This window comes from Xenopus tropicalis, chromosome 10 (genome assembly GCF_000004195.4).
Source record: "Xenopus tropicalis strain Nigerian chromosome 10, UCB_Xtro_10.0, whole genome shotgun sequence".
Classification (NCBI taxonomy): domain Eukaryota; kingdom Metazoa; phylum Chordata; class Amphibia; order Anura; family Pipidae; genus Xenopus; species Xenopus tropicalis.
Window position 1 is genome coordinate 37,219,774 of NC_030686.2, and position 24,448 is coordinate 37,244,221.

Consider the following 24,448-nt stretch of genomic DNA (forward strand, 5'->3'; position numbering starts at 1 on the left):
TCCCTATGCTGCCATAGCTTTATGGTATCTCTCTGTACAGGCTATGAGCAAACTTAGGGGACTGTTCCTGCTGAATTGTGCTTAGTACTGGAGAATTCCTATGCTGCCATAGTTTTATGGTATCTCTCTGTACAGACTATAAGCAAACTTAGGGGGCTGTTCCTGCTGAATTGTGCTTAGTACAGGGGAATACCTATGCTGCCATAGTTTTATGGTATCTCTCTGTACAGGCTACCGGTATGAGCAAACAGCCTTAGGAGGCTGTGCTGCAGGATAAGTAATCCCTCTGTAATTAGCATGAGTTTACTATGAACAGCAAACTACAGCTCCATTAATAACTTATTTTTTTTTAACCCTAAATTCATCTCTTTCAGTGTAGAGACCATAACTGCACCTCATAGTAGAGATGCTGCACTAGCTTTGCCATTTCAGACAGGGCTCCTGCCAGCACTGTATTTGGGTCAGACGCTGCTCTAGGCAGTGGACCACCAACCACTCCCTCTCCTGTGCCCCCTCTCCCCAGTTTGGCCCTAGCTTTAGCCATGTCTGGTAGTGGGCTGGTGGAAATTATTTTAAAGTGTTTTTCCCTATAAAGGGAACCCAAGGGCTACCATGCTAAAGCTGCCACCCTAGACACTGCGCCATGAGTGTCTATACATAAAATATAGCCCTGGCCGCTGTAAAGGATAACAAGGCCCCATGTATCCCTGATTCACCATATCCCATCCCCGATCTGACCAAGCCTGTCCCTGACTGGAGTCCTGTCTGTCCCAATCTGATGACTGCCCTTGCTCAATCGAGTCTGTTCTGAGACAGAATCCATAAAAACACAAACATCCTTTGTTTAGATTTGTAGGCAGAACCAAGTTGCTGTGTGGGACATGATCAAAGATGTCTGAACAGTGCTCTAGCGCCACCCAGTGTTTGGCACTTGCTAATTAAGATTTAAGGGGTGTCTAGCAGAGAGACAAAGGAATTATTATTAACATTACTGACAATTATTTATAAAGCGACAACATATTCCGCAGCGCTGTACAATAAGTGGGTTTCATTATTGGACATACAGAATAACATATAAAGCAATCAATAACCGATACAAGAGGTGAAGAGAGCCCTGCCCAAAAGAGCTTACAATCTACAAATTAAATAATAAATCCCAGTTTACTACAAGGTGATGGAAAGCACAGTATGGCTATTATGGCTATTGTTTAGAATTGTGAGTTAGTACAACTTATTTACTAGCCCAAAGTGCAAACAGAATTGATTGATTTTAGCAAAAATGCAGCATTATATTCTAGAACTTTGTGTCAATAGGGGTGTTGTTTGTATAATTTCTCTTCCAGTCAGTTGTGTCCGTAGACATAATACTTAAAGGGAGGCCAGGAAGTAACAGCGCCTCAAGGCAGGCACCAATTCCACAGGTGACTGTTCACCTGTACCTTAAGGTGTCCATACATGCTAAGATCCGCTCCCTTGGTGATATCTTCATCTATGGGTGGGCAATATCAGGCCAAACGACCGAATTAGAACGACGGGTACAGGCGGTCCACGATCCGACGGAAAGTCAAACCTGCCCGTTCGAGATCTGCCCGATTTCAGGCCAGATGTCAGTCGGGCCCGTCCTTAGTGCCCATATATGGGCCGATAAACTGCCGAATTGGTCTAAGGGTACCAAATCGGCAGCTACAATTGATCGGTGTATGGCCACCTTTATTCAGAAAAAAAGAATCAACTGGTGTTTAAATGCAAAGGACAAATACAGAGAGGCATGTATCTCTGACAACAGTATTTGAATGGACAGAAGTTTTGTGCAATTTTGTGCTTTGCTCTTCACCTGTCCTTGGGTAAATGAGCCCTATTATTCCAGAGATAATAGGACTTATTTATTAAAGCCTTGGACAGAATTGCTATAGGACTAAGGGTCAGTTATAAAGCACTTTGGTGAGGGGCAGAGCTGTGCTCAACACCTTGTGCTTTGAGGTATTGGGAGGTGGTACGTACAGGGCTCCTTTGCTCCCCCAGCTGGTGCATCATTGCAAGGGGACACCCACAGAGCACTCTCCCAAGCAGTTTATCAATTTACAGTGTTTAAACTGCTAATATAATGGATTTGGCACAGAAGGCACCTGCTTGTCATTTCAGCTGACTGGTTACAGCCCTATTTCCTGGAATGTTACGTAATGTAAAGTTAGTGAGAAGAGAAGAGTAATCTGACGTTTATCTGGTCAGTTCTAAGCAGAGGAACAACACAAGACATCCTTTTTTTGATGGTTTACATTTCCTTTAACCCCAAAAAGTAACCAGTAACAGCTCATTAGTGCGTGAGTTTGCAACAGACTGATTGAAATAACTTTCTGGAACTTTTAATCTTGACAGAATTTGAGCAGGCTTAAGCTGGCCATACACGCATCGATAATATCGTACAAAACCTCGTTTCGTACGATATTCGGTGCATGCATGGCAAGTCGGCGGGTATCGCACTAGGCTGCAGATATCGGTCGACTCGCCGATCGGCCAGGTCAAAAGATTTTGATCGGGCGCCATAGAAGGCACCTGAGCAAAATCTGCCATCAGGGCTGAATCGCCAGAAGGAGGTAGAAATCCTATTGTTTCTACCTCCTTATCTGCCGTTTCAGCCCTGAAGGTTAGTGGCGGATCTGACGATGTTTCGTGCGACCTCCAAGTGTGTGGCCACCTTTAAGCTGGCCATACAGTGAGAGACCTCTCCTAATGAGCAGATCTTTCCTGATATGGCCACCTTGTGGAGGGTGATATCAGACTGATATGATTGTTTGGCCCTTTGGTCAAATGATCGGATCACACTGACGGGACACAGGCTATCGGGGAGAGGACCACATCAATGAGCCAATGCACTCCTCGCCCCGATCGACACCTGGCTGATTTCTGGACAGATACTGGTTGGGTAGGGCCGTTGGAGGGACCCATACATGGGCCAATAAGCTGCTTATGGCCACTGTATGGCCAGCTTTAAATGTTTTTGACCAACAGAATCACATTTAGGCTTTGGGTCAGGATTTGATTAAATCCTTAGAACAGTGATCCCCAACCAGTGTTGCTGCTCAAACCCTTGGATGTTGCTCCCAGTGGCCTCAAAGCAGGGGCTTATTTTTGAATTCCTGACTTGGAGGCAAGTTTTGGTTGCATAAAACCCACTGAGCCACTGTAGGGCCAAATAGAACCTCCTGTAGGCTGTCAGTCCATAGAGGAGCTACAAAATAGCCAATAGCATTTATTAGGCACCCCCAGAACTTTTTTTCATGCTTGTGTTGCTCCCCAACACTTTTTGCATTTGAATGTGGCTCACACGTATAAAAGGTTGGGGACCTTTGCCTTAGAGTTTAGATTAATTTGATACATTCTTTGAAATAATTTCTAAAAAGTTTAAATTCAGTCCGAAAAAAAAAAAGAAAAATTGTTCTCTGTAACCGAAGTGCAACCTTCACCATATTCTGGTTTTAGCGAATGCAAATCTCTGTACCTCCACGCTCCACTCCATCGGGGCTGAAAGAACAATCATTATTGCCTTATGGCAGTGCAAACAGAATGCTTGTAAAATGTTGACTTAATGCTCGAAATATGTTTTACTGAGCAAACCATAAAAACTTAGCCCCTTTCATTTGAAGGTTTTTTTTCAAAGATATTAAATCCTTAGGCTGTGTTTCAACTTGTAAAGTTTAAATTGGCTTTAAAAAAAGTTAAAGAAAAGACAGAAAGCTCAGGCACACGAGCCGCTATCTTATTCTACAGTCTTTCTCCACTGCCCATAATTATTTTACTGCCACTCCGAGCTCCCTATTCCTGTTGCCCCATTCTGTTATTTTGGTGCTCTTTTTCTCATCTCCAGTATTATCCATTGAACATGTTCATTAGCACCTTCCTCTGAGACAACTGTGGGTAGATCTTGACACTGTCTACAGTTTTTCCAAAATGGTACTCTATGGCCTGAAGTATCCAGGCACCTGTCTGTCTAGCATCTCATTCCCAAACCAGGAGGATTAATATGAAGTTTCCCTCTTCATACAACCTCTACTCTTCTAAAAGCATTTCCACTACATCAGTGATCCCCAACCAGTGGCTCGAGTCAACATGTCAATCCTTTGGATGTTGCTCCCAGTAGCCACAAAGCAAGTGTTCATGTTTCAGTTTCTGGTTAGGAGGCAAGCTTTGATTGCATAAAATCCCAGTGTAATTGCCAAACAGTGGCTTCTGTAGGCTGCCAGTCAGCACAGGGGCTATCAAATAGCTAACTATAGCTCTCATTGGCACCTCCAGGAACTTTTCCATACTTGTGTTGCTCTCCCAAACTTTTTCCATTTGATTGTGGCTCAGGGGTATAAAAAGTTGGGGATCCCTGCACTAGATGATGGACTGTTGGTGGGATTTCCACAAGAGCATTATAGGAGTCATTGCACCACAAATGTGTATTAAAGGGGTGGTTCACCTTTACATTAGTTTTTAGTATGTTATAGAATGCCCAATTCTAAGCAACATTTCAAATGGTCTACATTATTTATGTTATAAATTATTTGCTGCTTTCTTCCAACTCTTTGCAGTTTTTAAATGGGGGTCACTGACCCCAGCAGCGAAAAAACTATTGCTTTATGAGGCTACAATTTTATTGTTATTGTTGCGTTTTGTAACTTTCTTTTGTATACAGGTTCTCCCCTATTCATATACCAATCTTTCATCCAAACCGCTCTCTGGTTGCTAAGGTAACTTGGACCCTAGCAATCAAATGGCTGCTAAAACTCCAAACCGGAGAGCTCCTGCACTGAAAATGAAATAACTAAAAATCTACAGATAAAAAAAAAAATGAAGACGGATTGCAAATTGTCTCAGAATATCACTCTCTACATCATACCCCACACACAAAAATGTAATCAGTGAACAGCCTCTTTGAAATCTTTCAATACCTGCCACACTGGTTGTCCAGAGGTTAATAGTAAGGCTGCAGCATCCCCTTAATCACTTAGATTTCCTTCTCCTCCTGTAACCCACTCGCCCCCCCCCCCTTCAGGAATTTGCTTGGGCTGTTGGCTTGTGGGCATGCTCAGTTGTTCTAAGATCAGATCACTAAACAAGCCCTCCAGTCTAGCAGCCAGTGAAGAGATGGCATTGCTGGTTCCCATAGAAACCCAGCTCCAGCTGTCTGCTTCAATTTTATTCTCCTAACTTTCTCTCCTGAGCTCAGCTCAAACACAGCAGAACTTTTATCAGAGACAGTTGTGCCTGTGTGAGCCTGTATTCTTGATGAAATGTATGCTGAATAAGGGTCTGTGTGTGTATGCTGCTATTTGCTTTAGGAAAATGTGATGGTGCTGGCAAGCAGAGGGGATATATGCAGTACAAATGATACCATTTGGGTGGGGGAGACATGCATAACTGATACATTCTAGGCAAATGTGGGCTTCACATGTCCTTTAACTCAAAGGTGAACAATCCCTTTAATATCAACCATCAGTGCTGTAATTGAAATTCAAAATAAAAACACCCACTCACAATGGTAATTGATCCCTTCTTGGTAGGTAGTCCTGTTAATTTTGGACCTGACTGAACCTTGACTGTTCCCTGGTCTTTTTTCAGTATCTACTTACCTGCCTTAAAGGAGACATATTCCATAAAAATTATGAATGTACCAGAGAATTATACTCCTCTAGATATAGAAGGATTGTGCTTAAAAAGTTGTGTTTCTGACTGATTTATTGAGAAATTCGCCCAAAACCCCACTAGCCCCGCCTATCTGTGCCACTTCCTGCTGGCTGAATTCTCTGGACGTGCAGGGGAGCTGGGGGGCTCTGTACACTGCCCTATAGGATAGGAACCAATCAGCAGCTAGGCTGACCTGATAGGGAACTGAAGCCTGTCTGTGCTTGTGAGAGTGCAGGGCTGTGATTGGCTCTCCCCCTCCTACTGTGCTTCTGGCAGGGACCGTTAGGACACGCCCACTCTTCATTTCACACTGGACGGAGAAGTGATAGGATCTATAGGGAGCTCCAATAAAGGGGCCATTTTTACAGAGAGGGTTAATTTTTAGCCCAAAGTGAAACCAGCTCCTTATATTATTCATAATTGCCTACAAAATTAGCGTTTTTCCCATTCATCCAATATGTCTCCTTTAATCATGCCATATCAGTACCTTTGTAACACAGTAAGTTAGGTTGAAAAAAGACATAGGTCCATCAAGTTCTGTCTTGATTATACCATTTCCTGTCTGTTAACTCAGTACCTACCTTCTGCCTTGGCTTGCTAGCTGTCTGTGCTTTTATAAAGTTCTCCTGTTTTTCCTTTTTGGGCCCTTTGTTATTAGTTGTGGCCACTGGTTTCTGACAGTAACAGTTGGTCATGGATTCTACTGAAGGTCCAAATCCTTGGGAAATCTTCTGAATCTGCATGGAGACATAAAAAGTTAAGCAAAATCACCTGAAGCAAACCATGGAGATGATGCTACAAAGTAGAGGGTTTTCTTGTTTTCTGCAGTACTAAAAGCAATGGTGCCTGACAAAAGCCTCTCTATCTCTTGGGGTTCTCTTATGTAGGTCCAAATTTTTATTATGACAATTCTTAATAAAAAAAAAATGTTCCATCCCAGATAGGGCTGCTTGTCACTCTGGACAGGGTAGAACTTGTTCAAGCTGGGCAGAGTACCGAATACCGAACTGAATCCTAATTCCTAAGGTATTGCTAAAGTCTTTAGGGCAATGACAGATGTGGAGATTAGTTGCCAGCAATAAATTTCCTCTACAGTGGGGGGGGGCAGTAATGTAAATCACCGGTGGGAAAAAATACACGTCGCTTCGGCTTTGCAAAGTAGCCTGTTTCCTTGAGCAGAAACTTGGGGCTGCTTTGTGTTAAAGGGGTTGTTCACCTTCAAAATACATTTTACTATGACACAGACATTGATATCCTGAAACTATCTCTTTCTGTAGAGCTTACTGATATGCTACAAGCATGAAAAAGCTTTAACTGCCAAGCACATATCACATACGTGCTTTGCAATTTAAGTTCTCTCTCTGCACCAGCGGTAAAATCCCCCAGTGCAGAGAGTCAACGTGCCCCCAACCCCTGTGGCAACGGGCCAAGGGGGCTGCCAAGTCGGTCCTGCGAGGCGTTTGTTGCAGGGCCCGACTTCTAACAGCAGACACGATCACACTCCTGTCTCCTGTTAGAGCTTCCTCCTGCAGCCCCCCGAGCCCTCCCACACACTCCCTCCCTGTGATCCTGGGACCCTCATCACTATTTTACACATTTACAAACACATTCATGCATTTACACACATACACAATACAACACAATACAAAAAGTTAACTTTTTTTTCTTTTGCACAAAAGACAAGTATACGCAAACAGACATAATTTTAGGAAAGCTTTGCAGATTGGTACTTTGGTGTAGAAAGGAGTCTCTACCCATGTTGGATTTGTCTGAATGTGTACTTTCCAAAAATATATGGTTTCCTGGGGTCACCCTATATATTTTTTTTTTTTATATCTTTCACCACACACAAAACTGCCTGTGTGTTTATGAATTAGGTTAAGATAAGTCATAAAATTAGTGTGCACAAGGTATATTTTGGGGTCTGTAAGTAGGGATGCATCAAATCCAGGATTCGGTTCGGTATTCAACCTTTTTTGGCTGAATCCACTGTCCTGGCCAAACTAATTAGTATTTGGAAGGGTTAAATGTCTGCGTGAACACGAAAGTGAAAAAAAAAAATTTCTGTAAGTTCCATGTACTTTGATAAACTTATATTTATTGGACATCAAACTGTTGGGTAGACCTCTGGGGTTCATATCTAGGGAGTGTTATATGGTTACCTAATAACCTGTAGCAGACAAGATGGTGCAAAGTGGAAGTTTTTAGGTGATTTTCTGAAGTTTCGTCAAAATCGCCAACTTTAAAAAAAGCTTTGCAGTTTGGTACTTTAGAGTAGAAAGGTACCCATTTTAGATTCGGGGGAATGTGTACTTTCCAAAAATATATGGTTTTCTGGGATGAGGGTACTTTTTATAGTTTATATTATCCCAATTTAAATACAGTAAATGTGTTGGTTTTGCAGAAGCTGAAATGACAGAAATGATAGATCGTATGGGGGAATGTTCACATTGGGGCCCCTACATGCCACATACTTAGCTAAACCTATACATATTGGGCATCAAACTATTCAGTGGACCCCAGGCGTTCAAATTTAGGGTGTTTTATCTTGGTACCTAATAGTATGTGGGACGTAGGATGCTGCAAATTAAAAGTTTTGCGGTGATTTTCAGAGATCTCCTCAAATTTGCCAATTTTAGAAAAGCCCTGTGTCTTGGTACTTTGGAGTAGAAAGACACAGGTACCTATTTTAGATTCGGAGGAATGTGTAGTTTTCAAACATATATGTGTTTCTGGGGTAAACTTAGTTTTTTGTGGCTTTACCCCACATAAAATGCAGGAAATGTGTTGATTTTGCAGTAATTGATACATATACACCATATGGGGGTATTTTCATTTTGGGGCCCCTACATTCCACATACTTAGGTAAAAACCTATGCACACTGGGTATCAAACTGTTTAGTGGACCCCTGGCGTTCATATATAGGGTGTTTTATCGTAGTGCCTAATGATATGTGGGAAATAAGAAGCTGTAGATTGGAAGCTTTGAAATGATTTTTTTAAAAAAGTTAGGATAAATTTAGGAAAGCATTGCAACTTGGTAATTTGGAGTAGAAAGACAGTTGTGCCTATTCTGGATTCATCAGAATCTGTTCTTTCCAAAAATGTAAACCTACTGTAAGCGGAATATTTGGCCTTGAAAGTATGCAGATTTCTGGAGCAGTGCTTTGGAAAGTTATTAGGGTACTGCTGGGACTTTTTGACCAATACAAGTGAGAAATCTCCATAAAACTAGTTGTATTTGGTATTGGCGCATTCAGGAGACATTAAACTTTCCAAATCAGTTGCATTTTTGTGCATAAAATAATTCCATGTTATGGAAAATATTATTTTTCTTCTTTTTCTTTTAGAAATTTAAAGGCCTATATCTTGTTACAGAAGTGGAATTACACAAAAATTCTATTTTAAAGCTTAGGTTGTAAGCCGAAAAAAAACAATATATTGTTTTCCCAGGTAAACTAAAAGTACCCCCTGCGAAAGGGCCCTAACGTGAAAGAGCGCAAAAACAGTCTGGCAATAAAAGTTTTGACCAAATTGGCTGGCAGTGAAAGGGTTAAAAGCTAAGGTCTCTATCACATTCTAGAGCCAATTAACCTGCCTGTATGTTTTTTGGAGTGTGGGCAAAAAAAAAAGAGCATCAAGGGAAACAAAACTGGCACCCCTAGTTTTCTTCCTCTTTTAACACTTGCGTTGCCATGCAGTACAAAAAATAAACACTTGTATAATAAATGGAATCTTTCTTTATCATTTTCTTTTAGAGCTTTTGGGTTTAATTGTTAAGGCTTTACTAAAGGTACACAATGACATGCAGCTTAAAGGGGATGTGAAGGCAAAAAACAATACTGCATGTACTGCAATACTGCATATTTGCAATGTACTTCAGTTAGAAATTATGTACCATTTCTGTGCAGCTGAATTCACTGTCCATGTCCTCTCCCTCCTGAAGCCGTACACAGGAATCCTTTCACGGCCGTCCATAAAACGAACAGCGCTGCTCTGCATTCTGAAGGGCAGGTAAGCGGAGCAGAGTTGTTTCTCAAAGGAGTAACAGTCCTCCATCACGTATAAAGAAGGCCATACACGGGCCGTTTGTAGCTGCCGATATGGGTCCCTTAGACCGATTCAGCAGCTTATCAGCCCGTGTAGGGGCAGGAACGACGGGCCTGCCCGACCAATATCTGGGCTGAAATTGGGCAGATATCGATCGGGCAGGTTAAAAGATTAAGTCGATTGGGGACCGCATCAGCCCATTGCCCAGACTGCTCCCAGGGCCAAACGATCGAATTAGCCTACATTTACCCGATATCGCCCACCCGTAGGTGGCGATATCGGGAGAAGATCGCTCGCTTGGCGACCTCGCCAATCTTAATGTGTATGGCCACCTTAAGCCACAGCATTCTATAAGGGTCATTTACAAAGACCCCCAACAGAAGTGCAAGAGCACTAATAGGCACAAAAGCACACCATGGGCCCCTCCTCACCCACCCCTCTTGAATGCAGTGGTCTCCAGTGTACATAGAGACCTGCAGCAATTCTGCTACCAGGAGGGCAGAGAGAAAAGTTCAAAAGAAAAAATGGCGAATCGTGCCTGTTTTTTTATGCTCTGCAGATAGTACAGGTATGGGACCTGTTATCCAGAATGCTCGGAACCTGGGGTTTTCAGGATAAGGGATCTTTCCGTAATTTGGATCTCCATACCTTAAGTCTGCTAAAAATCATTCAAAAATTGAATAAACCCAATAGGCTTGTTTTGCCTCCAATAAGGATTAATAATATCTTAGTTGGGATCAAGTACAATGTACTGTTTTATTATTACAGAGAAAAAGGAAATCATTTTTAAAAATTAGAATTGTTTATAATGAAGTCTATGGGAGATGGCCTGTCCGTAATTCGGAACTTGCTGGATAACGGGTTTCCGGATAAGGGATCCCATACCTGTAGCTGGCCCCTTATGTCAATCAATGTCTGGCAAGGGAGCTGTAGGAGCGTGCTTTTTACAAATCCCCAGTAACAGGAAAAGTTCCTTCAAATGGCCACAAGAGGGCAGAATTGGCTTCTTTTATGAAACATCATTCAGAGCATGTGACTAAACTTGGGCGGTCAAACAGTAGAATAATGTATGTGTCCCGCTCATTAAATGCTCAAATTAATAATCCAATTTTATCTTAATGAAAACACCATAAAACATTAAGCTGTTACCTTGTAAAAACATATTTTGTTCTACCTCAATTTCCATCATTCATAGTATCCTCATAACAACCCAGTGTGCTTAAATGGCAGTTTGCTTGGCTATTGGACTTGCCGTGCCATTGAATCTCTGCACATTAACAAGCGCATTGTAGTTATATTTAAGTCTTTTTTCAGTGAGAGTTTAGTGAACTTTAACTAAAAAAAAAACAAGAAAAACCATCCTTGCATATTGTCGTTATCTAGGAAAATGTTTTAGTTATTTAGTTAAGGGCCATTAAGAAACGTAAGAAATTAGATCAAACATTATCACTGCCTAGAGCAGCAACTTCACCCTACTGACGCTACACATAAATAAAATATGTACATTTAATGAATTGTCAGTTCATTTAGATGCAGATTGCATGGCTGCACAGAAAACAGTGCAGTCTGCAGCAGTCAGCTAATTGAATCCATTGCACAGGACCTGTATTGGGCCAAGGGTCTGAATAAGCATACTAGCACATGTGCATCTGTCAGAATTTCCCACATATTTACCAATTCATCTGGCTGGGACGGATGCAAAGATATCCACCATGCATTCACTGATGGCAGCCTAGAGAACATGTTATTAAAGGGTATGTAAAGTCATCAACTTTGCAGCACAGATGGGTTTTTTTTTAGGCGATATAAGCCCCAAGTTGCCCAGACAAATCTGGCATTTTAATCTTTAAATCAGCATATTTTTGTTTTGTAATGAGCTCTACTATGTTGAATGCAGCTAGCCCAGGTAAGGGCCATTTAAGTCTAGTCTGAATGCAGTTCCAGTCAGGTGGTCCAGTTTCAGATTCCAATGCTCAGACTGGACTTGCACATTATAAGCTATGGGCTGTGGGTGCTCAGACCAAAGATGTAGCTTAAGCTAAGGCTTATGCCTCCGAATCCCAAATGGGAAAAAATCGGATTGGAAACGAACATTTTCGTAAATTGTCGCGACTTTTTCGTAGCCATTACGACTTGCTCGTAAATTGTCGCGATTTTTTCATAGCCATCATGATTTGCTCGTATATTGTCGCGACTTTTTCGTATTGAGCGCTCATAAACGGTGGGCAAACCTTTGAGACTTGGCATGATTTTGAAAGTCTCCCATAGGGCTCAATGGCACTCTGCATCTCCAACCCGGCCCAAGGAAAGTCTCCCATAGGGCTCAATGGCACTCTGCAGCTCCAACCCGGCCCAAGGAAAGTCTCCCATAGGGCTCAATGGCACTCTGCAGCTCCAACCCGGCCCAAGGAAAGTCTCCCATAGGGCTCAATGGCACCCTGCAGCTCCAACCCGGCCCAAGGAAAGTCTCCCATAGGGCTCAATGGCACTCTGCAGCTCCAACCCGGCCCAAGGAAGGTCTCCCATAGGGCTCAATGGCACTCTGCAGCTCCAACCCGGCCCAAGGAAAGTCTCCCATAGGGCTCAATGGCACTCTGCAGCTCCAACCCGGCCCAAGGAAAGTCTCCCATAGGGCTCAATGGCACTCTGCAGCTCCAACCCGGCCCAAGGAAAGTCTCCCATAGGGCTCAATGGCACTCTGCAGCTCCAACCCGGCCCAAGGAAAGTCTCCCATAGGGCTCAATGGCACTCTGCAGCTCCAACCCGGCCCAAGGAAAGTCTCCCATAGGGCTCAATGGCACCCTGCAGCTCCAACCCGGCCCAAGGAAAGTCTCCCATAGGGCTCAATGGCACTCTGCAGCTCCAACCCGGCCCAAGGAAAGCCTCCCATAGGGCTCAATGGCACTCTGCAGCTCCAACCCGGCCCAAGGAAAGTCTCCCATAGGGCTCAATGGCACTCTGCAGCTCCAACCTGGCCCAAGGAAAGTCTCCCATAGGGCTCAATGGCACTCTGCAGCTCCAACCCGGCCCAAGGAAAGTCTCCCATAGGGCTCAATGGCACCCTGCAGCTCCAACCCAGCCCAAGGAAAGCCTCCCATAGGGCTCAATGGCACTCTGCAGCTCCAACCCGGCCCAAGGAAAGTCTCCCATAGGGCTCAATGGCACCCTGCAGCTCCAACCCGGCCCAAGGAAAGTCTCCCATAGGGCTCAATGGCACTCTGCAGCTCCAACCCGGCCCAAGGAAAGTCTCCCATAGGGCTCAATGGCACTCTGCATCTCCAACCTGGCCCAAGGAAAGTCTCCCATAGGGCTCAATGGCACTCTGCATCTCCAACCCGGCCCAAGGAAAGTCTCCCATAGGGCTCAATGGCACTCTGCATCTCCAACCCGGCCCAAGGAAAGTCTCCCATAGGGCTCAATGGCACTCTGCAGCTCCAACCCGGCCCAAGGAAAGTCTCCCATAGGGCTCAATGGCACTCTGCAGCTCCAACCCGGCCCAAGGAAAGTCTCCCATAGGGCTCAATGGCACTCTGCAGCTCCAACCCGGCCCAAGGAAAGTCTCCCATAGGGCTCAATGGCACTCTGCAGCTCCAACCCGGCCCAAGGAAAGTCTCCCATAGGGCTCAATGGCACTCTGCATCTCCAACCCGGCCCAAGGAAAGTCTCCCATAGGGCTCAATGGCACTCTGCAGCTCCAACCCGGCCCAAGGAAAGTCTCCCATAGGGCTCAATGGCACTCTGCAGCTCCAACCCGGCCCAAGGAAAGCCTCCCATAGGGCTCAATGGCACTCTGCAGCTCCAACCCGGCCCAAGGAAAGTCTCCCATAGGGCTCAATGGCACTCTGCAGCTCCAACCCGGCCCAAGGAAAGTCACGATACTGAAGGTTGAATGAATTCGAAACTTTCATACTCGGCACGACGGATACGAAAAAGTCGCTACAATTTACGAGCAAGTCGTAATGGCTACGAAAAAGTCACGACAATTTACGAAAAAAACGCAAAATACCGATCATTACGAAAAAAACGCATTCGGACGCTCGTGGATTAGTAAATGTGCCCCTTAGCGAATGGCGTATGCCGAAAACCACTTGCCGAAAATATGCGCCATACGCTCCTACCAGTGCTTGCACCCGAATGAATGGAATATGCTCAGCAAGCATTTTTTGGCTTGCCGAAAATATATGCCATACGCATGGTGTGGCATTACCCTAATGCCACACGTAGCGTATTTTCGGAAAGCTGAAAAACACTTGCCAAGAATACGTTCCATACGCTCAAAGATGCCCCTACCTGTGCCTGCACCCGAATGAGTGAAATACGCTCATACTAGAAAATGCCAGAGGGGTTGCTGCAACATGTCATGGACAGTCACTATTTATTTAGCTGATTGCGCCTCTGTCTAAAGGTGGCCATACACGGGCCGACTATAGCTGCCGATATCGGTCCCTTGGACCGATTCGGCAGCTAATCGGCCCGTGTATGGGGAGAGCAGATCGGCCTGGTCGACCGATATCTGGCCTGAAATTGGCCAGATCTCGATCGGCCAGGTTAGAAAATCTGGTCGGATCGGGGACCGCATCGGCTCGTTGATGCGGTCCCCGATCCGACTGCCCCATTGCCGCCCACATAATCCGATCGTCTGGCCCCAGGGCCAAACGATCGGATTATTATTTTTTTTACCTAAATGGTCCCCGATATCGCCCACCCGTAGGTGGGGATATCGGGGGAAGATCCGCTCGCTTGGCGACATCGCCAAGCGAGCGGATCTGCTCGTGTATGGCCACCTTTAAACGCTAGGGCCTATTCTCATTCTCAGTCTGGTCGCTGTTGGTACTAAGTGGTTACTACAGGTACACTATGCTGGGAGAGGGCTGCTTTGTAGGGGGTTTCCCTTGCTACAGGGAACTGAGAGGCCCCGTATGGGGAATAGATTCCAACTAGAGTAAACTGATTTATGGGCAGGGGGGGCTATGAGACGGGTAGTATGGGTTACTACTGATACCTGTGGCAGCTCCCGGGGGTTATTCCTATTAATAAAGAAACTGAGGCTTAGTTCTACTACACCAGCTACAGCGAATAGAAATAGGTGTAACTCGGAGATGAAGGGGTTACTCCAGCTGCAAGGGGTATCTGTAAGGGATTACTCCTACTACCGGCTGACAGAAGAGGGGCTGCCTAGGAGGTTACCCCTGCTACAGGAAGCTGGCTGGGCCCAATACGGCACACAATGGCGTTACACAGACACACCATTAATAGGACATTTTGCCTCACTGCTGCACAGACACTCGGTCACTACCTCAGCGCCTTCCCCATTCTCCCTGAGAGACTCGCACAGGAAACAAGCAGCAGCAGCCAATCGGGGCCCACTTCCTGCCATCGGTGGGCGGGAACAAGGTAACTTCCTGCATGTGAGGGAAGCCATTAGGCTGTGTGTTTAAGTGCTTGTAATGGAGGTGATGTAAAGAATTGTCTATTGTGTTTCTACTCTGTGGAGAGTAGTCATATAGTGAGAGGCCTTAGCTAGTGGGCAGGTCAGTAGGTGTGGGAGGAGGCAGGTAGGGACATTCCTGGAGTGGTGAATTTGCTCCTATTTAATATATTAATGTATTTAGGGAATGACTGTGGCCTGCACTGGGGCAGGTTTGGCCTTTAGCCAGTGGTCCTGGTTTAGGTGGGACAGTCCTGCATTGCACAAGGGCTTTGCTAGTTAAAAAGAAGGGTTTTACCCAGATTGTGGCATAACTGAGCATAGCCATGGTGAATTGGGCTTGACCCAAATTGTCACACCTATTAATAATGAGCCTTCTTAGCAGAACTTAAGGTCAAACAAAGTCGCCCTATGGCGTCCCTTCTTATTTGCAATAACAGGCCTGACTCCTGCTCTCTATAATTGCCAACAGAGTTAATAATTGTCTCAGTAAATAAAAAAGGATTAGAATGCGATTCAAACTAACTTAGATTAAGGCGACAATAACAGGGGGCGTAACTGGGCACAGGCAAGATGCATATGGGGAAGAAAAAAAGCCTGGTAGATATCTCTGTTTTGGTCTGGGGGCTTGTAACTTTACAGTACTGTGTATTAGGATATCCTTGCCTAAATACGTTTCCTCTTGATTTAAATTATTTTCATCTCTTCTTCTTTAGCCTTCAGTTGCAGTGGCATAACTACCATCGGGGCACTGTGCCAGGTCCCGCCTTGCCATTGGGCCCAGTGCCGGCATTGGCATGTAGTATCAGTAAGGTGATGGCGAGTGTTGGGGTTGTGGGTGTCCTTTGGTTCAGTCCTTTTATCCACATCAGTTCTCAACATACCTCTATCACCCCTCCTTAATCACTTACTACCTTCTTGCTATGGAGGGCTAAAAAAGGTTGGCCTTAGGCACATCTAATATAGTTCCATAAGGGTGGGTGCAAGAGGGTCATAAACTAAAGATGGGCTTGAAGGACTTTTCCTCCCCCCCAGCACATTTACAAATGAGCATTATTAAAATGCCAGTACTGGTATTTTTACTCTATTCTCATTGACAGCAGTGGGTGGCAGTATGGGGCTAAGTTGCTTTGTGTGCCATTGGCCTGATGGTCGTATTATTGTTATGGCATAAGAGGTGGGGTACTACATTTTGACCCTGTATATTCTGGTTTAAAAAGATTCAGGGCTATGGTTGGCATAATCCTTGTTATCATCCAGCTTTATAACACAGGACTGTTTTTCTATTGTACAGCACTGCAGAATTTGTGCTTTATTAATGCGCGTCATTAATAATAATTAGTAGCAGGCCCCTAGATTTAAGGTTGTCTAGAGGTGTAGTGTAATGGGATTTGTAGTATAGGAGCATCTGGAAGGCTGACTTGCTATTCCAACTTCAGAACCTTTGAAAACAATGCACGTTACTTGCAGTTTGTGCCATTTAGTAAATTACAGGCAAAAGTAGACTGTTTCTTGCATCACATTAACAAAATTAGGTGCCCATTTTAGCAACTAAATTACTAAATAAATATGTGCTGTGTATTGTTACTTGATTTGAGTGGTCGCTCTATACATTGCCACCAATGAAAAGGTGAAAGGCCTCAGTACAGTTGGCCATATTGGCGAAATTACCAATGTAGCACATCTTGGCTAGGCCATCAATGATTGCATCGTATTGAATGCCAATGCAGACTGTCAGGAAAGGACTGCATCTATGAGCTGATGCTGTTGTTGCCCCGACTGGATTTTTAAACCTTCTGATTTTTACCCACATAACTCTATGGGAGGAAGTCAGGGATGGCCTATACATAGGTAGTTAAGCTACCAACTCGACTTTATTGGGCTGAATTGGCAGCATAAATGTGCTGATGATGGCTAGCTTTAGAATATAAACCTAGAGGGGAAGATAATTTAGGGTTGTTTGGCCAATTTTTATGTCAGTTGGCTGAAACCTGTTTGTGTTTATAGGTTAGAGCAGTAATTCCCAACCAGTGGCTCGGGGGCAACATGTTGCTCACCAACCCCTTGAATGTTGCTCTCAGTGCCCCCAAACCAGGTAGTTATTTTTGAATTCCTGACTTGGCAGGAAGTTTTGGTTGAATAAAAACAAGATTTCCTAACAAATAAAGCCTCCTGTAAGGTGTGCGCATAGTGGCTGCCTAATAGCCAATCTTATTAGCCCTTATTTGGCACCTCAATGAACTTTTATGATGCTTGTGTTGCTCTCCAAGTCTTTTTACATTTGACTGTGGCTCACAAGTAAGAAAGGGTGGGGACCCCTGGGTTAGAGTGACCCTAATTCTTAGTCCAACAAATTGGAAAATCCTTTCACCCGATTATCATTTTTAAAACTATATATAACTATATATAAGCCGAATGGAATAATGGAAAACCTAGGAACGACTGGATCAGGCCCTGTACTGACCATTACGAGTCACATTTGGCAATAACCAGCTTGTTCAGTCTTTGGTCAAAGGGCTGGTATATAACCAACTTAAGATGGCCATTCACATACTATAAATACTTTTCAAAACAAAATCCAGTCTTTGCACAAACAATTGGAACAATAGGAAGGTGGCCATAGCATGCATGTCCCAGTGTGTGCTCTCCATCTGCCGTTTGGGAAGAGATTGTACCCGGTTGGCCCATTTACGGCTTCCATTAGGTCTCCCAGCAAGTTGGTTTTCTGTTTCAGAAGGCAACCTGCCTCTGTAAGACAAACAATACCTTTCGGGGTTTATAGAAAGCTGTATCATTAGACTGTGCAATTCATTTGCTTGATAGGTAAAGTGGCTTAAGAAGGTGTGTAGATCAGTAGGGGTGTTTGTTACTTTGTGTTTATGAGGCTTTCTGGAGGAGTACCAGAATATTTAAATAAGAATATATAGACTTGTTTATAAATGTATAGCCTCAAGACTGAGGTTAGTGGTCTCTGGCACAGGAGCAGAATTGTTAGTCAAAAAGATAATAAAGGCAGCTGTTGATTTTGTCAAACAGTCAGACATCTGTAAAAGTGGCCATACATTGAAACATCCTCTCGTTTGGCAAGAGCCCCAAATGAGCAGAGATTTCCCTGATATACCCACGTCATGGTGGGCAATATCAGTGGGTGGCCCCACAATCAGATCACAACAAAGTTATTCAGGCTGTCGGGGTGAGACCATATCAACGAGCCAATGCAGTCCTCACCCCAACGGGATTTTTAAACCTGGTCAATCGATTTGCCAAGCTATTGGTCGAGCAGGCAATATGGGCAGATAAGCTGCTCAACAGCCAAGTAAGCAGCTTACATCTGCCTTGGTATGGCTACCTTGGACTTGGAAAGGTGAATAAAATGTAAATTATTCTTATACGGATAAATTAGGAATGTTCCACGTTAATTTGTGTAGCTTTATAATAGGGATAAAGCCTATAGGAGGCTACTTACCTGACATGAGTACAGCATGCCTTGTCTAGAGATTAAGTATGGCTGCGGAATTTCATCTGTTTTATCTCGCAATTTCTCCCTTTGTTTGTTAAAGAGGGTGGCTGTGACCCAGCTTTAATTAAAGTGCAAAAGAGATTTATTTACATACAAATAGACCCTGGGCTTTGTCTATAGCTTGCATGCATACCTGGACCTCTCTCATATGGAACAGACCTCGCAGAGTTAAAAATCTGCAGTTCACACTCAGCTACAGCGGAAGCTTTTTTTTTTTTTTTTTTCCCCTTTTGTCCCCCCCCCCTTCAGTCTGTTGCTTTAAGGACAGTTTGAATTGAGGCCTTGGGAGGATGGGGCATTATAAAAAAGGTTTGCTGAATGAAACTGACACCCTGAGCATTAGTCATGAGATTGCTGTGCCTTTTGTGAACTGATTTTTATTTACCCTTCTGCTGGTTTCTTACCCAGGGTGCAAGAGGAGCCCAGTCACGCTTCCAGCAAAGTCTCCTGAAGGTTTGTGGTGGGGGGTTTTGTGCTTGAACTGCTTCCGTACAACATTGCTGCTGACAGTCTGCCTATTACACAACATTATTCCTGTAAATCTGCATGTATTTGTTTTTTTAATGTACACGTATGATATAAAAATGAAGTAATGTAATGTGCAGAAATGTATTCTCATTAGCACTGCGTTTGTTTTTATTTTTTTTTATTGGTTTAGCACTGCATTTGTTTTTATTTTTCCTTGTGCTAGAAATCTCTAGTTAATGAGAATGAAATGCCTAGGTTTTTTTCTGTAAAATAAAACGTATTTGGGATATATTTAAATCATTTGTATGTCTTTGCTGTCGTGAAAAAAAAGGCCTAACTTAGCCTGTCTTTTCCCTTGCACAGGATGCCTTTTGCTTTCCAGAGCTGCACAAAGATAATCACTCAGGAAGTGTTTCAGCCAATGGCCTAAAGCGTGACACTAGGATTTGTGCGAGCACCCAATCCTGCCCCGGCTTCTATGAAGGAGACAGATCATCAAGCTGAAGTGCCAAACCCTTTTCTGTCTGAGTACAGAGACTCTGTCCTCCATGTTTTATAAGTATTGACATAACACTGTGTTACAATGCATCCACAGAGGTAAGCCTTGCTTTTTGTTTTTTGAAATTTTTCTACCCATCTCATGGATGTACAAACTGTGCTTTTGCAGGTCACATCTCCGCGACTTGTCGTGCAAAACACACAACATAGCACTTTATTTCTACAGTGTAAATGTGCTTTCTTTGGGTCACATGGTCTGGATGCCATGAGCCACACTGGTTACTCTGGCTAGAGGGTAAATTGTGCTAAAGGAACTTGGGCATAACTTTTTCTTTTTTTAATCTTTCTTCCCAGTGCAAAAAGTGGTGTGTTTTTTTTTTTTTTTTTTTTTCCCTAGTCTTTCACAAAAGCCTCCTGGTTCTCCAAGGAAGAGCACTCTCCCTGCATTATTGTCACATGCTGCTGGGGAGAACATGGAGTCTGGCAAAGCACAAACATTAATCAGCCCCCAAGGAAGCCAAACGCAGGAGGCTGGCAACTTTAGCATCAGGCAAGTTTACCTTCTCTCTCACTAGAAGAAAACTCAAGGCCTTGAAGGAAAATTTAAACAAAAAAAACACTTTATACTGTATAGCAGGAATCCCTTCTCACTAATGCCTGGGTTAGATTTGGGGCCTAGCCTGCACTGTGGATTGATTTGCCCCAAAATATTTTTTGTTTTTTAACTCCTTTTTTTTTTTTACACATTGAGGACTTTTTTATTTTATTCCTGCACCCTTCCCTGGAATACAATATTTTTTTACTATCTTATACAATTTTAAATCTGGACATATCCTATCTCACAGCAACAAACTAATATGGATTTAACACAGTAAGTACTGAACACTTTTATTTTTTTGTCTTTTTTTTTCTGGGTTTATTTTTGCCTGTAGCTGCTTGCCTTTCATTTTGTTTTAGTACAAAATAGTCATTTTTTGGGGGCTTTTGTATGTTCCTGAATGTAGATAATAAACAGGGGAGGAAGACTATTTCCTAGGCAGCATTATTATTTTTTTTTTTAGCTATAAAATGCTGGAAAGGCCTGCCAGATACAAGCGTACAGGCCTTCACTACAGTGAGCAAGGGTTAAGTAACGTGTATGCAATGGCTGCTGCTGCTGCAACGTCTATGCAATTTTGTATTTTTATTACATTCAAGGGACTGACAGGGCTATTTAAAAATAATTCAGAAATTATTTTTGTCCTCAGCTCTGTAGTAAAGAAGTAACTATTTAGGTTGTAGTTTTCTCTCTGGTTTTTTTTTTTTTTTTTTTTTTTTGGTGTGTACGAGGTTTTTGTGATTAATCCGTGTATCAGGTTCTGCTGTTACTTCCTGCTGCTCACATGCCATAGAACATTTTTAATCATTTTAGTGCTAATTTCATTTAATTTTTTTATGATATTGTGGGAGGGGGGGCTCTGATCTGAAATGACACAACAAACCCTTTTGTAAATGATTTCTCCAACCCACTAAACAAAAGGATGTGGTGTCTTTCAGGGAGAATTGTGTATTTGTGTTACTTTCTGGAGACTTTTCTAAATGTAATCAGCTGAGTTTGCAGTCTATATAAGTGCATGCTGGGGATCCCCACCCCCTGCATTTTCACTTTTAGGGGGAACTGTTGTACAACTCATGCTCTATTTGACATTTTAATGCAAATTGTAAGTACAGGCAAGTCATGGCTGTGAGAATTCACCCCCCTCCCCTCCCCCAACACCTCTAGGCCTTGTGCATTTTTACGGGAGGCAAATTCCTAATGTATATTCCTTGTTTGCAGAGTAAATAGGTATATTTTATCAGCTGTTGCTTAAAACAACTTTTATTTATAATTTTTGTCCCTTTTTAGATTGAATTATTATGTTTTTTTGGCAAGCCTGGGATCTACCATATTACATCAACAAATTATTTTAAAATGAAGCAGGCTTTTTATGTTGAGATTACCCAATCTTATTCACACAGGATGCTGGTTAAACATTAAATAGTTGTTTTTTTTTTCCTCTAGGTCCCGTGAGGGGCCTGACACACGAAGCCATGTAGCTCTCTGACAGCCAAGGTGCTGCATTCACAAAATGGCAGCTGATATAACATGCTGTTAAATGGTTGCCAGTCTTCAGGCTGCATCATTTATTCCACATACATAACATTTAGTTCAAAGCAAATATTTCCAGGCTGGGAAGTGTAACAGTTGGGTACAAGATGAAAGGGGGTTTGTGATTTGTGACCCAATTCATTCCCATCCCCCAGCAGTTTCGGTGCAGAATGCAGGGAATGTGTCTGCTCTAATGCTTGATTCACAAAGCAGATAAGGGAGGTAGGGACAGCATACTGGGGGAATAGTCATAGAGAGCTTAGTATGTACTGATGGTGGGCATCGTAGTTCAGCTTTGGGGCCTAAATTATGTTTTACACGTGTTTAGCTTTGCTGTTTTATTTAGAAATTTAACTGGTACCACTCTCCAGTAGAAGGCCTTTTTTTCCATTGGTCAATTAGCCACAGAATCAGGCATTATAAGTAAGATTGTTCCTACCATATTTCATTAATGCTGCTCATGAGCAGTATGGTGTTAATATGGGCCAAAGGGCTTGCACTCAGACTTGGTAAATGGGTATTTGCCACATTTTGTAATTCTTGAGCCTTTTGAAATCTTGTGTTTCTGTCCACCAACCTGTCCACGTTTTATGCTTCCATGCAGGACTTTAATATAAATGGTGTATTTCTTCTACCAGATTTTCCAGTCCTGGCTACTGATCATAGTGGCTGCCTGTAGAAGCCAGGCTCTTTTGCTGCACCAAATGTTGCCAATATATGCTCAGTGCTTCAGAGGCCCAAGAGCAACCAGAAAATTTAAAATTCATATACTCAGCCCAGTTGAGTAGAGCTTATGTTCTACAGCTAGTGTTTCCACCTGGTTGGTAAAAAAGAATGCTTGATACCAATGTTACTAATAAGAACACCCCCCCCCAAAAAAAAAATATAGAAAGGTTGGTATTTTTTTTTTCCATAAAAGGTGTCAACTCTATCTACGGCAGGCATGTAGTTATTTGGCTGCTTGTTAGCAGCCAATCTCCTGTGGGATTCCAAGGCCTATGGCCACCAAGGATAGTAGGTTTTGTTTGTCAGTGAGAGGCTGCTTAACTTCAAAAAGACATGGTGGACTAAAATGATCATTGGCAGTGTTTGTGTGCCCATGGTCTGGTAGGGCTATTGCTATTGGGCAAGCCTCCTTGATGTTATTGTCGATGAAAACCTCACAGTGATAGACTGCGCCAACGACTATTGTAGTTCAGTCTATTGCTCGTTTTTTGATGCCATGTGCTAAACCTCAGCGGAATCCTGCTTTCAGTGAGGGTTGGCACTAACACTTATTATTCAAAACACTACAAGAGTCCTTTTACTGTAGACATCTAAACTATCTATTCACCATAAAACAAGGATGGATTATTATTACTATTATATATACACAATAATGCTCAGTAAAGCTGCGCACCTTCAGGCCTATTGCCTGAGGAACTGGTCAAAATTTGCCATACCACTGGTGATTGACTGCCTGTTAATTTTTGTGCCTAAACTCATTCATCTAATGACAGGCAGCAGGTAGAGGTATCTGGTGGTTTTAACATTATGGGTAAAGACACACGAAGACTTTTTAAAAAGTCGCGGCAACTAATCTGCGTAGCGAAAATTAGCGCGTGATTAGTTGCGGCAACTTCTATTCTACCCTGTGGCACAAAAGTCACCACAATAGACTTACTTAAAAGTCACGGCGACTAATGGCCCCGTGTGTCTTCGCCCTATGTGTGCATAGGCCTTAGGTTAGTGACCTTGAGAATGAACCTAGTCAAACTGATCTTTACCTGAGGAAGGGAGATGGGAGCCCCCCGAAACATTGTTGTTCCAAACACTGTTTGCACTGTACAACTTCCAACAAAAGGTTTTAATCAAAGTGATGTAATTCCCTGTTGATATGTTGGTGTGCCTGTACAGGAGGTCACCAAACAAGTGGATTTTTATCTGATATGCCAACCTTGAACTGGGCGATATCAGACTGGTCCAAATGTTTGGTCCTTAGGCCAGAGATTGGATCCTATGGAAGGTAAATGCAGATTATATGGAGAGGACTTCATCAATGAGCTGTTGATCAATCCCTCCTTTCAATTGATGTTTTAATAATTTCGGGCCAGTTATCTATCAGGCAGGCTCATCAGTGGGCTCCATACAAGGGCCTTTAAGCTGCAGACTTGGTCCATACACATATCGATATCAATAAAATCGCACCAAACTTTTTTTTTTGGACCGTGTGTGGGCTCCCGATAATTTTCGTACCATGGTGATTGATCAGTTTAGTCGATAGGCCAGGTTAGAATATTTCAGTCGGCTAACGGAAAAAATCTGCAAATGTATTGTGTATCTGACGATATCCTTGGGCAGGCCTACAATGGAAGTCACTTTTGTGTGATTGGTGTCTGCCAGCTATTTCATGTTCAGAACATCTTCCGATTTGTATTTTAAGGGCTTTATCCTACAATTTCAGTCTGAACTTTGTTGCATTTAAACGTACGACCCATATCCAAATGTTTGTTGAAAGAAGACTAAAATGTGCACGTGTATGGCCACCTAAAGTTGGTGGCTTTTCTCTGCCCATGTATGGCCACTTGTAGGCCAAGGGTTTTTTAAATAAAGATTTACCGACCTATCGGATACCATGTCAAAAATAGCCAGGACATGTTCCAGTTTGGTTAAAAATCTAACATGTATTAAAGCTAATTCATCACAA

General features: G+C 43.1%; 2 protein-coding genes across 14 annotated transcripts in view; one reads left to right on the plus strand and one right to left on the minus strand.

Moving 5' to 3' along the window:
• ncoa3 (nuclear receptor coactivator 3) overlaps positions 1–15,083 on the minus strand; it is a 107,040-nt gene extending 91,957 nt beyond the window's left edge. The window contains exons 1-2 of the mRNA XM_031894761.1: positions 15,017–15,083; positions 6,252–6,407 (exon numbers count right to left, since the gene is read on the minus strand). The gene's annotated coding sequence lies outside the window, so the exon portion shown is untranslated. The remainder of the gene's footprint in view (positions 1–6,251; positions 6,408–15,016) is intronic.
• The window catches only part of zmynd8 (zinc finger, MYND-type containing 8), a 57,865-nt gene continuing 48,461 nt past the window's right edge, over positions 15,045–24,448 (plus strand). For 3 of the 13 annotated variants that reach the window (XM_031894038.1, XM_012971653.3, XM_031894041.1), the window contains exons 1-3: positions 18,995–19,121; positions 19,500–19,733; positions 20,032–20,184. In XM_031894038.1, coding sequence (XP_031749898.1) covers positions 19,720–19,733; positions 20,032–20,184 — 167 coding nt within the window. In that variant the 5' untranslated portion in view covers positions 18,995–19,121; positions 19,500–19,719. 13 annotated transcript variants of the gene reach the window in all.